The 11,218-nt window shown below is 40.9% G+C and overlaps 2 protein-coding genes across 4 annotated transcripts in view; both read left to right on the top strand.

Moving 5' to 3' along the window:
* Positions 1-506: 506 nt before the first annotated feature.
* On the top strand, positions 507-8,909 carry tmem214 (transmembrane protein 214). Its single transcript, XM_086060603.1, has 17 exons — positions 507-766; positions 1,764-1,954; positions 2,235-2,385; positions 2,488-2,622; positions 2,978-3,060; positions 3,692-3,797; positions 4,006-4,087; positions 4,829-4,930; positions 6,014-6,155; positions 6,248-6,339; positions 6,429-6,477; positions 6,564-6,671; positions 6,779-6,896; positions 6,969-7,065; positions 7,561-7,729; positions 7,811-7,962; positions 8,060-8,909. The coding sequence occupies exons 1-17, from the start codon at positions 622-624 to the stop codon at positions 8,184-8,186; spliced, it is 2,049 nt and encodes a 682-aa protein (XP_085916729.1). The 5' UTR covers positions 507-621; the 3' UTR covers positions 8,187-8,909.
* Positions 8,910-9,119: 210 nt separating this feature from the next.
* pgm3 (phosphoglucomutase 3) overlaps positions 9,120-11,218 on the top strand; it is an 8,307-nt gene continuing 6,208 nt past the window's right edge. Inside the window, exons 1-7 of one of the 3 annotated variants that reach the window (XM_086060606.1) lie at positions 9,120-9,262; positions 9,360-9,488; positions 9,893-10,101; positions 10,173-10,357; positions 10,727-10,794; positions 10,890-11,023; positions 11,137-11,218. The exon at positions 11,137-11,218 is cut by the window's right edge and continues 111 nt beyond it. In XM_086060606.1, the coding sequence (XP_085916732.1) occupies position 9,488; positions 9,893-10,101; positions 10,173-10,357; positions 10,727-10,794; positions 10,890-11,023; positions 11,137-11,218 (679 nt within the window). In that variant the 5' untranslated portion in view covers positions 9,120-9,262; positions 9,360-9,487. The other 2 variants (XM_086060605.1, XM_086060604.1) reach the window with 2 other exon arrangements.

Raw genomic sequence — 11,218 nt, forward strand, 5'->3', positions numbered from 1 at the left:
TGTGCTGACAACAAAGCCACACAAAAACATCAATGGAAATAAAGTTTAAGAATATTTCTTTGATTCAGATCACAAACAGTCCATAAACTATACAAACTAAAGTATGCATTTTTACTATTAAGAGAAACAAAGTTTACCATACCTATCACTTTAAAATAATTAAAAAGGTGAGTGAACATGGTCCTCTTTAAATGACTAGCTTTTATTTATTTAAATATTAAAAATAATGTCATATCAAATTTTTTTGACGAGCGTTCCAGCAGTAAGAGTAAAATATACAATGTAAATATTGTAAAGACATTATCCTCAGTCAACAATGACATCTTTTACTATTATTTTTACGTTTGTTTCCCCACAAATTTATTTAACTTGGACCTTAAAATAAAACAAGTTACATTATGCATTTACGAAATGACATCTTTTAAAATGACTTGTAATGGACGTAGACGTCATTGACGAGACGACAGCGGCGTGATGACGTCAGTTACGTAAAGAGACGTGGCACGTTGACGTTCAAATAACCACAGCTCCTTGCGCTTCCACTACCTCTTTCGTTGAGTGACAGCCTGTGCAGCGAGGACTGTCTCGAACCAAACCGAACACCTGATAGGGACTGGAAACATGGCCTCGAGTAATGGCGCGGTGGGCAAATGGGAAGTGGTGAGGAAAGGCAAGAAAAGTAGTGCGGGTGGTGGGAAAAGCTCGGCGGAAAAGAAAGGCAACTCTGCGAACAGGAAAGCACTCGGAGAGTCCAACCTGCCCAGACGTAAGTCAACACGGCCCACTTTGCTCCCTTTTAATTCGCCGTCTCAGCTCGAATGGAAATCCGGAGATTCGCGTGCAATTCGATACTTAAATTAAATCACAACCAAAATCTGTATATTAAACACGAAATGTTACTGTTAAAAGATGTGCGCAAGCAAATTAGTCGGCTAGCTTACTTACTAACTAGCTAGCATAGCATCGCGCAGTACTTCCTTTGAACAATTTCGAGTTGCTTTTCTACGTGAAGGTTTTACTTTCGAAAATATACTTGACTTAACGGCCCTTTGCCTTCATTTCGTAAAGTATAAGGTCTTGCTTCACGTCTGGACTCTGCGGTTAGCATCGACGTGATGTGTCAACATAAGCAACGTCATCATTGCGAGTTTGTTGCAAAGGATGATTTCAGACGCTAATTGCCTCTGCCAACTTGGCAGGACGATTTTAATGCTGCTGCTTGTCTTGTCTTGCCCCTTTTTTTTCTTTTTTCTTTTTTTTGTACCACGCCTACACGAAAACTACTTGCTGATCATCGCCAACAGGCTTCATCTGCTTTCTCTTCCAAACCGTAATTATTTTCTCTTGGACGAGGTTGCACATTTTGGTTAAGTATAAACATGACATGTCAGGTCGAGATAAGACCTCACTTTTTATACTTAATGATTCCTACTGTATATTTGTTTTGTGTAGACTGCAAGGGGGGGGGGGGACACACCAATTTTCAATTTGTTGCGTCATTTCCTACACACATCCAGCCAGTTCCACAACTGCAACACAATCTTAAGCGTGTGTTTATAATTTGTGCTGCATGTAATTCGTTACGAAAGCTGTTGCGGCTGGAGAGGATCAGCTCAGTACTGTGCGGGGAGGGTGCTAAAAAAGGGGTTGGCCCTGCAACACTTTGACGACAAAATAAGCACAGTAGGACAAAGTGCTGTTGGGAGTGTAGACGGTAACTGCAGAGATCCAACCACCTCTCGCTGCCTTGTCCCCCCCCTCAGAACCCTCATTGAAGTCGGACACTTTGTTTGAAGCCTTCGACAAGATCCCAAAGAAACAGAACAAGGAGCAGGTTCCGCCGAGTCAGCCTCCAAACAAGAAGTCCTCGTCCAACAAACCGTCCAAGAAGTCGTCCCCCAGAAACGCGCCCGCCATGGGCACTCACAGGACGCTGGAAGCCGCCTTTAAAGCGGTCAGTAAACTTAACATTTCTGATGAAATGTTGACCTTTTTCTATGGAGCTCAGAATGCATTTTTTAAAAGTTATTTTAAAATACACAAGGAGCTATCTTCTGTCTATGACAGTGTTTGGATAAAATCTTCTTATGTGGCCCATTTTCATATCATGCAGCAGAAAAAAAAATCTACGCTGCGAGGCACTCGATCACATGCTTGAATCCCAGTTGAGCTTTTTGCCTCAATGCTTCTTTGTTGGATGCGCGCTATTGATGTCTGCCGCTATCTGTCACCAGCTGGATGTCGCCGATCTGAAAGAGAAGCTGGCTAAGAGTCAGTCGCTCTTCCCCAAAAACCCGTCGGTGTGGTCCAAAGACCTAGCCGGGTACCTCAACCACAAGCTGACGGCGCCGATGGCGGAGCCGACGCTCAGCAGTTATGCTCACGGTGAGTCCTTTTTTTTTTTTTAATTTTTATTTTTTAATTTTATTTTTTTTAAAGTAAAAGCAGCAGTATTTTCATGCATCTTTGTGTACGTTTGGTCCACAGATTACCCGTACTGTCTTGCGGGCAAGGAGCTGAAGGGCGTCATCAAGGGAATTCTGGCCAGTTGCAGCGACTCCAGGCCGGATTTCTTCGACCACTGTGTTTACACCATGCTCCGAGAACTGGAGAAGCAGTCAGGTAGAGGATGTCGCGTTATTTGCCTAAACGTCTTGTCTTGGTCAATCAACTTAACTGTTGACATGGAATGGAATGAGAATAGATTTGCACTATACCAAAAATGGATCAAATAATGAAAAAGACAACCGATACTGAATTAACTGGAAAACAAATATTTTAAATAGCTAGTATTGTAATTTATTGCGATTAGAAAAGCTTGGGAAAATTGCCATTCATTTCATGCAATTTTAGGGAAAAATATATAATGTATAAAATAAATATGAAAAAATATAATAATATAATTTCCTAATTGGGATAATTAAATGTTGACATCTGAGTGATTTTTTTTTTCTTTTTCTTTTTTTCTCCCCCCCAGGTGAGCCACTGCACGGATACCGAGTTTGCATTCAAGCTGTCTTGCAAGACAAACCCAAATTGGCAACTCAGAACTTGCCCGAGGTGAGTCAGAGTGTAAAGCAGGCCGGAACATCTTTATTTCTTTATTTATACTTTGAAACCCATTTTTAAAATTGAGAGAGGAACAAATGGCCATGTGTGTATGCTTGTTATTTTGTATTATATATTATTATTACATTTTTAGGCTATATCACAAAATATGATATATTTATTAGGGATGGTCAACCATGTTTTTTTCCCCAGACTGATACCAATACAAAGTATTCACTTTTCATATAAAATGTATTTCTTTTTTTTTGGACACATAATTCTGCATGTACAGTAAATTACTGTACATTATTCAGTACACACGTCATGATAAATTGGGTTTCTAAAGAGATGAATACACATGAATCCATTGTTGTTGTTGGTTATGCAGCCGCAATATGAGAAGCTGAAAATAAAATTCTGAATCGCACAAATATCCTCTGGACAGTATTGTGCTGCTGATCATGAGAACCCAGCATAGAAGCGTGCATCATGTGATGCAAAAAAAACATAAACAGATGCAAGTTTTAGCAAGGCAAGAAGCATAATTACCATCTTGTCTGAAATACTCGTCGTCCACTGCTTTTCTAGTTTGATCATAGAAAAGCAAAGCAAAACTCTTGACAGTTGATTGGTTCCTCCTCAGTATTTGGAGTTGCTGCGGTCCGTGCAGAATCATCCCATCAAGTGTTTGACCATCATGTGGGCGCTGGGCCAAGCAGGATTTTATGACCTGAGTCAGGGACTAAAAGGTAACGTTCCCCATTCACTTCATTCACTTCGACACACGACGAGACGCACTTGACTCGACCTCTGTCCTACTTTGGCAATCATTTGCCGAAGTAAGGTTGGATGTTAGTGAAGCAAAAGTGCAAACTGCCAACCCCGCTTTGGTACTTTTGCATGGCCCAATAGTTCTTCAATGGAAAATGTGTAATAGGATGATTTGTTGTTTTCCAGTGTGGCTCGGTATCATGCTTCCTGTCCTGGGAGTCAAGTCGCTGTCGTCGTATGCCATCGCCTATCTGGAGAGGCTGCTCCAGTGAGTGCGCCCGACGGCCAAAAAAACGCAATTAGCGACACTAAACGTCATTGTGGAGGAGTCAAGTCGGACTCGTCTGCACAATCTTGACTTACTGCAACGTCCTGCCGGAAGTTTCAAAGCAACTGAATATGGAGGACCAAAACTGCCAACATTTAAATTCAATAATTGAATAAATAAATAAAGGAAGGAATAAAAGTGAAAATAAAAACTGATATAAAAAATGTAATTCAATTAAATACAAAAAAATATATAATTTTTATTTTTTTAATCATTAAAAAAATATATATTTATTTTTACTTTTAGGTATTTATTTATTTATGGATATGTATATATATTGTTGTTTTTATTTCCATATATATTTTATTTAATTTTTTAATTCTATTTTTTATATCCATTTTTTTTTTCAAAGTCACAATTTAGCAGAAGGAGGGCACTTATGCTTGTTAATATAAGCATAAGTGCCCTTTTTTTTTTTTTTTTTTTTTTTTATAATTATGTAGTGCTTTGTTTTATTTGTATTGCGATGTTTGGGCTTCTTGTCCAGGTCATGTTTGTAAATGAGAATTAGTTCTCAAACATTTTACCTGGTTAAATAAAAACATTTTCACTTTTTATTTATTTTAGTCATTTATTTAGTTTTAATTTTGGCAGTTTTGGTCCTCCATAACTGAAGTCTATCCTTGTTGGAATAGCAACACAGATAATAATCATGTTGACTTTTTGTTGTCTTTTTCACAGCCTGCATGCAAACCTGACCAAAGGGTTTGGCATCATGGGTCCAAAAGAGTTCTTTCCTTTACTGGATTTTGCTTTCATGCCCAAGAACGCGCTGTCGTCAAGGTAAATGTCAGAAATTGTTTCCATGTATGACAAAAACATGCTTCCTCAACTCTCAAATTTAGCATTTTTTTCTAGGAATGTTAAATGGCAATTTTTTTTCATATGCCAGTTAAAGTACTCTTGAGTAATCACTGATACCGAGTAGGGATGGATTTCGATTCACGATTCACTTTCATTGATTTTTTGATTCAGTTAAGGATTTCACACAGTACCAATTTTATTGTCACGTTTTTATATTTCGCTGGCGCCGAGCCGAAACCTCTCGTAAGTCACGATTTGGCAAATTTCATTTATTTATTTTAAATCTCTACTTTTGGTAAGTTCACACGTGGGTGTCATTTTTACAAATTACTGACCGATATAAAGAATTGAAAGTTGCTTGCTCTCTTTGATTATGCAATCTTAATTGTCCTGGGGTCGCCAGTGATTGTTATTTAAAATATTACTTAATATTATTTATATTAAATTTATATAATTTTTCTTTAACTATTTTTGTACTTTTTATTTAAAGTTGTTTGCATCATTACATTTTAAAGTATTTTTTAAATGTATTTGCTTTTTTAATTATGTATTTATTTTTATTTATTTTTAAAAAAGCGTTTAATTTAAACACTTATTTAAATAATTGTAAATATAAATAAAAAAGATTCTGAATTTAAGTAAAATTATATTTTCACATGAATTTATGAGGAAAGACATATTAAAGGGTTGATTTATGCTTTTATGAATCGATATCAACCTATAAAAAGAAAAATAAATTCAATTAATCTTTTTTTTAATTTTTTTTTATCCAGCTCTAATAAAGTAAATATCAAGTAACAGATAGCACGAGCACTTTTGATACATTAAAAAAACAAACAATGCCTGATAATTTTAAAGAATTATCTCAATATAGTATTTTTCCTGAAAATTGTTTAAAATGAATGGCAATTTTTTCTAGTTTCTGCCTGTAAAATGGCCAATAATAGGGTGGCCGATAATGATATCGACACAGTACCGATACCTGGCGTTGGTACTCGCCCATCCCTAGTATTATCAAGATGCCGCGTTTTTACAGTATGTCTCTTTTTTTCCCCCCCTCAGTCTCCAGAACCAGCTGAGGCGCCTTTACCCTCGTCTGAAGGCCTTGGCGTTCGGAGGCAAACCCGAGAGCACCTTGCACACGTACCTGCCGTCGTTTCTGTCAAGGGCCACACCGCACTGCCCGGAAGACATGAAGAAAGAGGTGAACGTCGTCGTGAAAAACGTCTCACTCGTCGGCCACACAGTGCCCAAAAATGAAACCGTTGACACTCGGCCACCTGCTGTTTCTTTCAGCTGCTCAACAGCATGACCGAATGCTTGCGTGTGGACAGTCAGAGTTTAGGAGTGTGGCGGCAGCTCTACACCAAACACTTAGCTCAGTCCAGGTGACTTTTGCACGCACGCTTGCTTTTGTGACTTGCTTTTCAAATGAAGAACAAAAAAAAAAAAAGAGTCTTTTATTGTGCTCTTTAAGTCTGCTGCTGAACCATTTGCTGGGCTGCTGGAAGACGCTCCCACTAAAGGTACCAAAAATGTGAGCCCACTTAACGACCGACCGCGTTCGTTTTTTTGGGGATTAACAAAAGACTCGTCTGCTTTTCCCGTTCAGCTGCGGAAGAATCTCGAAGAAACGATTCAGTCTTTCAAAGTGGCCAACGAAGAGCTGAAGGAAAACAGCCAGTCTCAGGATCTTAGTTACTGCACTCATCTGTGTCAGGTCGCTCGCACGTTCGAGTCCAAACGTTTTTTTTTTTGTTTTTTTTTGCTCAAAACGATGTCATTTGTTCAGGTGAGAATTTGAAGGGATGATGTTTTTGTTCGCAGAGTCTGCAGGTGAAGATGCGCGGAGACGGTTTCCCCTGGTTCAAGCTGCTTTTGGTCCTGTTGGTGTTTGCCGCCGGGTTCATCGTGCAGGACGTCCGGTCTCACGGCTCCTTCGCCGGTATGACGAGTTTTTTCCAAAATGGGTCGTCTGTGGGTTTTTAATAACGGCTCCCGTTTTTGTGCGCCGCAGATTCCGCCACAGCCAAACATCTGAACAGCTCGGGTGTGATGGGCGCGTCTCAGCAAGCGTGGGGCACGATCGCGGTCTACTCCAAGCGGGGCTACAGGTACCGCCTCACTCGCGTGCGGGAAATCCGCCTCGGGATTTCTTCGGTTTCTGTTCAATTGACTCGCAGGGTCACTAAAATGCATCAAAAGTCATTAAATGGGAAACATAAAGGCCTTAAATGGCATTGGATGCAATGTTGAGGAGTATTAAAAAATGGAATTCAATTGTTCATGCTTTATTTTGCATGCAACGTTGCAATTTAGCAATAATGAGTGTGTTCAAATATTTATTTGTGGGGAAAGGTGACTCGTTGTAATTTACAATGAACAAAATGGCCTGCGGCCCACAAGTTGCTTCATGCTCCAAATACCAAATGCTCTGAATTTGGAAAGAAAAACATACTGTTTATCTCCAACATGAAACACTCATGACACCTAGTGGCAGAAAATATAGTTCAACTCCAATCTGGGCATAGAATTAGTTTTAAATTGCAAAAAAAAAATTGATTTGATGAGACCTGCAGCCCAACCCCTGTTACGCGTTTTGTGTTTAGCTGGCTGGAGACGAACATGCTATATTGTTACTCGGCGAGTGTGCGCGTTTTGGGAACACTCTTCGAAGAAGGCCTGAAGAAAAGCAAAGTGGCAGCCCAGATCTTCTCTGAAAAAGGCAACCACACCATCGCGTGGGCCCAAGAAAACGGACCGCTGTTCATAGAATGGGTCAGGCATCGTCCCGGGAATCCTTTTTCCATCCAAAAATGGATTTGAAAATCAATTGATTGGAAACGATTTTGTGCGCAGGTCAAGACAAACACGCCCGACAGCGTATACGACGTTTTGGCTTATCTGAAATCGCTGCTCGTCTTCCTCTACCAAAAGTGCATCTTGCCGGTGTCGGCCATTTTAATGGAGCTCCTGCAACAAGCGTGGACGGACCTTCGGGACTCCTGCAAGTCAGTGCATTCATCAATGCAAACTTTTTATTGATTACCGAGCCCATTATTTAATAATGATTTGATCTTTTTTTTTTTCTTCCCATGCCTGCCTTAGCGGTGAAGTATCTGTTTCGTGTCTGAGAGGTCACGCGTTGTCCATCAGCAACTCAACATGGCAGCTGCTCCAACAAAAGACCTCTGCCATCGCCACGTGGGCTCAAGAGCTGCTGACTGCGGCGTAACACACAATTGACACGCATACAACAATCATCAAATAGACAAGGCGACGCTGTCTGGGCGGGCCTCGCACCAAGTCCGTTCCGCAACTAAACTGTGATTGGACAAAGTTGTTTTTTGACTACATTCTTTTTTTTAATCAAGAAGCTCAGTGTGTTAAGTGTATGTGACCCCCTCCCCTCCCCCTCCCCCTCCCAAACTAATCTTTTTCACTACTGCATGCAGCCACAAGTTGAGTTTTCTACTATGAAGGTCATGGTTATTTACAAATATTGGAAAAGTGCTGTATGAAAACGGGCAAAGTATTGGGAAATGACCCAAAATCTTTTCTTAGCTGACCTCATCACATTCTTATTTGAAGTACTTTGCGGTACTTACAAAAAAATGAATTGCAACCAGTTTGTGTGTGAGTGAGTGTAATATGTGTTTGTGTATGTTGTGTTTGTTGAAAGCCTTTGTCAATCTTTGGGGAAAGTGCGCTCGCTAACTCACGATCCGAAAGAAACACCCCCCCAACCCAGCCCTCACGGATTCTTATTGCCAGAAATCTTGAAGGAATTCTGACCAGTGTTCTCGGCCACAAGGCAGTATAACAATCTCACCCTCTACATGTAAAATTTCACACTGGCTGATCTTCTTAATTCTCTGTGAAGATATTTGGATGGATGTGGAGGAGTTATGTCTTATGTCAATAAATGATTTGTAATAAAGACTTCATTCCACGTTAAGTTGGCTATTTCCTGCAAATTGCTTTTTGTTGAAATGTCACATTTTAAACTCACGATGTTTTTTTTGTTTTTTTTATATTTTGCTTGGAAGCCACTTGAAATCTTAATTTTGACTTTATTGCGTCACGATGGGGCGTACCCGGAAATGTCAATCCGCACCCGCTACTCCTGTGGGTCGAAAACGGTGATTTATTTTGTAACTCCTTATTCTCTCACCAAGGTGTTATATTCCCAGGAGTCTTATTTATTTATTTTTAAATGTACTGTATAGTATACGTATGTGTTTACGGCAAGATGTTACGTGACGTACCTCAGAAAAACGCTAGATTCCGCCTTCAAAGAAAAAAAGTCCTGTAATTATTAGCTTTTGTCATTTTTTCTTGCCTCAGCAAATCCATTGATGATTTAAAATGCATTGCTTTATGCGTGTGTGCTCATCATTTTTTATAGTTAAACGCAGAGGCCAAAAGCCGCGCCCAGCGTCATGACGTACCCGGAAGTCGAGCCACGTCGCCAAAGGCAAATCAAACACGGAAAGTGGGTCCCTGCTGTACACGAGAAAGGTTCCTTACAACCAAAGTAAGTCCGGTAGAAATCAGTCCGGCGTTGATGTTAATTTGTAGGCTCTTAAGCTCTGTTTTAGCATCAGTTAGGCGTTTGGCACTGAACGCATTAAATAAAGTAGGGAATCTCTGTCATAAAGGGAATCGCAGTAAGTTGGGCGTATCATGCCATGTAAAGTAGTTTATGGAGTTTGAACTTTGCCTTTCTTGTACGCTGGACAGTTTTTTTTGGTTATGTCAGTGTAGACATTAAAGCATATTTTAACCCTAACCATGTTATTATCTGTTAAAAGTTAGCTCACCTCTTATTTTAGAACATACTGCAGTGGCGTATGCTTGTGCTGTCAAAAGTATTTCAGAAACAGACAACAGTCACGAACAAACTGCTGGCTGGCTGACTGATGTTTTTGTTGGTTTCAGTGATGGCCTGCTTCGAGGAAGTGTCAAAACTGTCTGCGGTGCACCCCAAACCCCCAGGCTTGGTCTTGCAGTACGGCACGGCCGGTTTCAGGACCAACGGCGGTCTTCTGGATCATGTCATGTTCCGCATGGGCCTGCTGGCCACGCTGCGATCCAAACAAACCAAATCCGTCATCGGAGCCATGGTCACTGCCTCCCACAACCCTGAGGTGCTCCACGAATCGACCCCCGTTTTAAAGTCGACACCTTCCTCTGTGTAAACTTCGTGTTTGTTTCGCAGGAGGACAACGGGGTGAAGCTGATCGACCCCATGGGTGAGATGGTGACGCCTGCCTGGGAGGGCCACGCCACCCTGCTGGCCAACGCGGAGCAGCAGGAGTTGCTTTCAGTGCTGGAGGACATCATGGAGAAAGAAGACATCGACAAGAACCAGGGAGCCTTCGTGTTTGTGGGCAAAGACACCAGGTGCAGTGGAATCGCTAATGATCTTGGTTATTTACCATATAAGCTTCTTTTTTTTTTAATCGACATTTAAACATTCTAAGCAGTCCTTCAAGTGTTATTTCCAGATTTTTTTAGGTTAAGCCTCAAATTTATTAAATTGCTCAGATAAAAAAAAAAATTCAATTTCTTATCTTTTATTACTTATGCAAAGCCTAAACATTTTCAATTTGCTATAAATATACGCCTATGTCTTTCTACAGTATTCATGTTCATATATTTGTTACCTAAATGGTGTAATGACTGCATGACTATCAATATCAATTCTCTTTGTATGACAGTAAACATGAACTGGAAGTGTCAATAAAATAGATATCCCAATAATGTACGCAGGAGCAGCAGCGGCAGCCTGTCACAAGCAATACTGGATGGCGTCGCCTCATTGGGAGGACGCAGCAAAGGTTACCCCCCCCCCCCCACACCCACACCCCAATACAATCCAGTGTATATCTTGAGTTTGAAATCATAACGTCCTCGCGTGCGTCTGCCCAATAAGATTACGGCTTGGTGACCACCCCGCAGCTCCACTACATGGTTTGCTGTCACAACACGCAGGGACGCTACGGCGAGGCCACGCTGGAAGGATACTACAGGAAACTCTGCCAGGCGTTCATCGAGCTCACCAAAAATGTAAGGCGCTCACGTTGGGTTGTTTGTAGGCAGTTCAAGTAAAAAGTCATCAGACAAATAAATACTCAGGTGCTTAGTTAATCCCGTCCCTGTGTATGCGTCTCGTGTGTTAGACCCCCAACCGCACGGACGATCAGAAGCACCTGGCCGTGGACGGCGCCAACGGCATCGGCGCGCTGAAGCTGCGCGAGATGG

The sequence above is a fragment of the Leptonotus elevatus genome, chromosome 18 (assembly GCF_054856555.1).
Source record: "Leptonotus elevatus isolate MCC_2025b chromosome 18, RoL_Lele_1.0, whole genome shotgun sequence".
NCBI classification, from domain to species: Eukaryota; Metazoa; Chordata; class Actinopteri; order Syngnathiformes; family Syngnathidae; genus Leptonotus; species Leptonotus elevatus.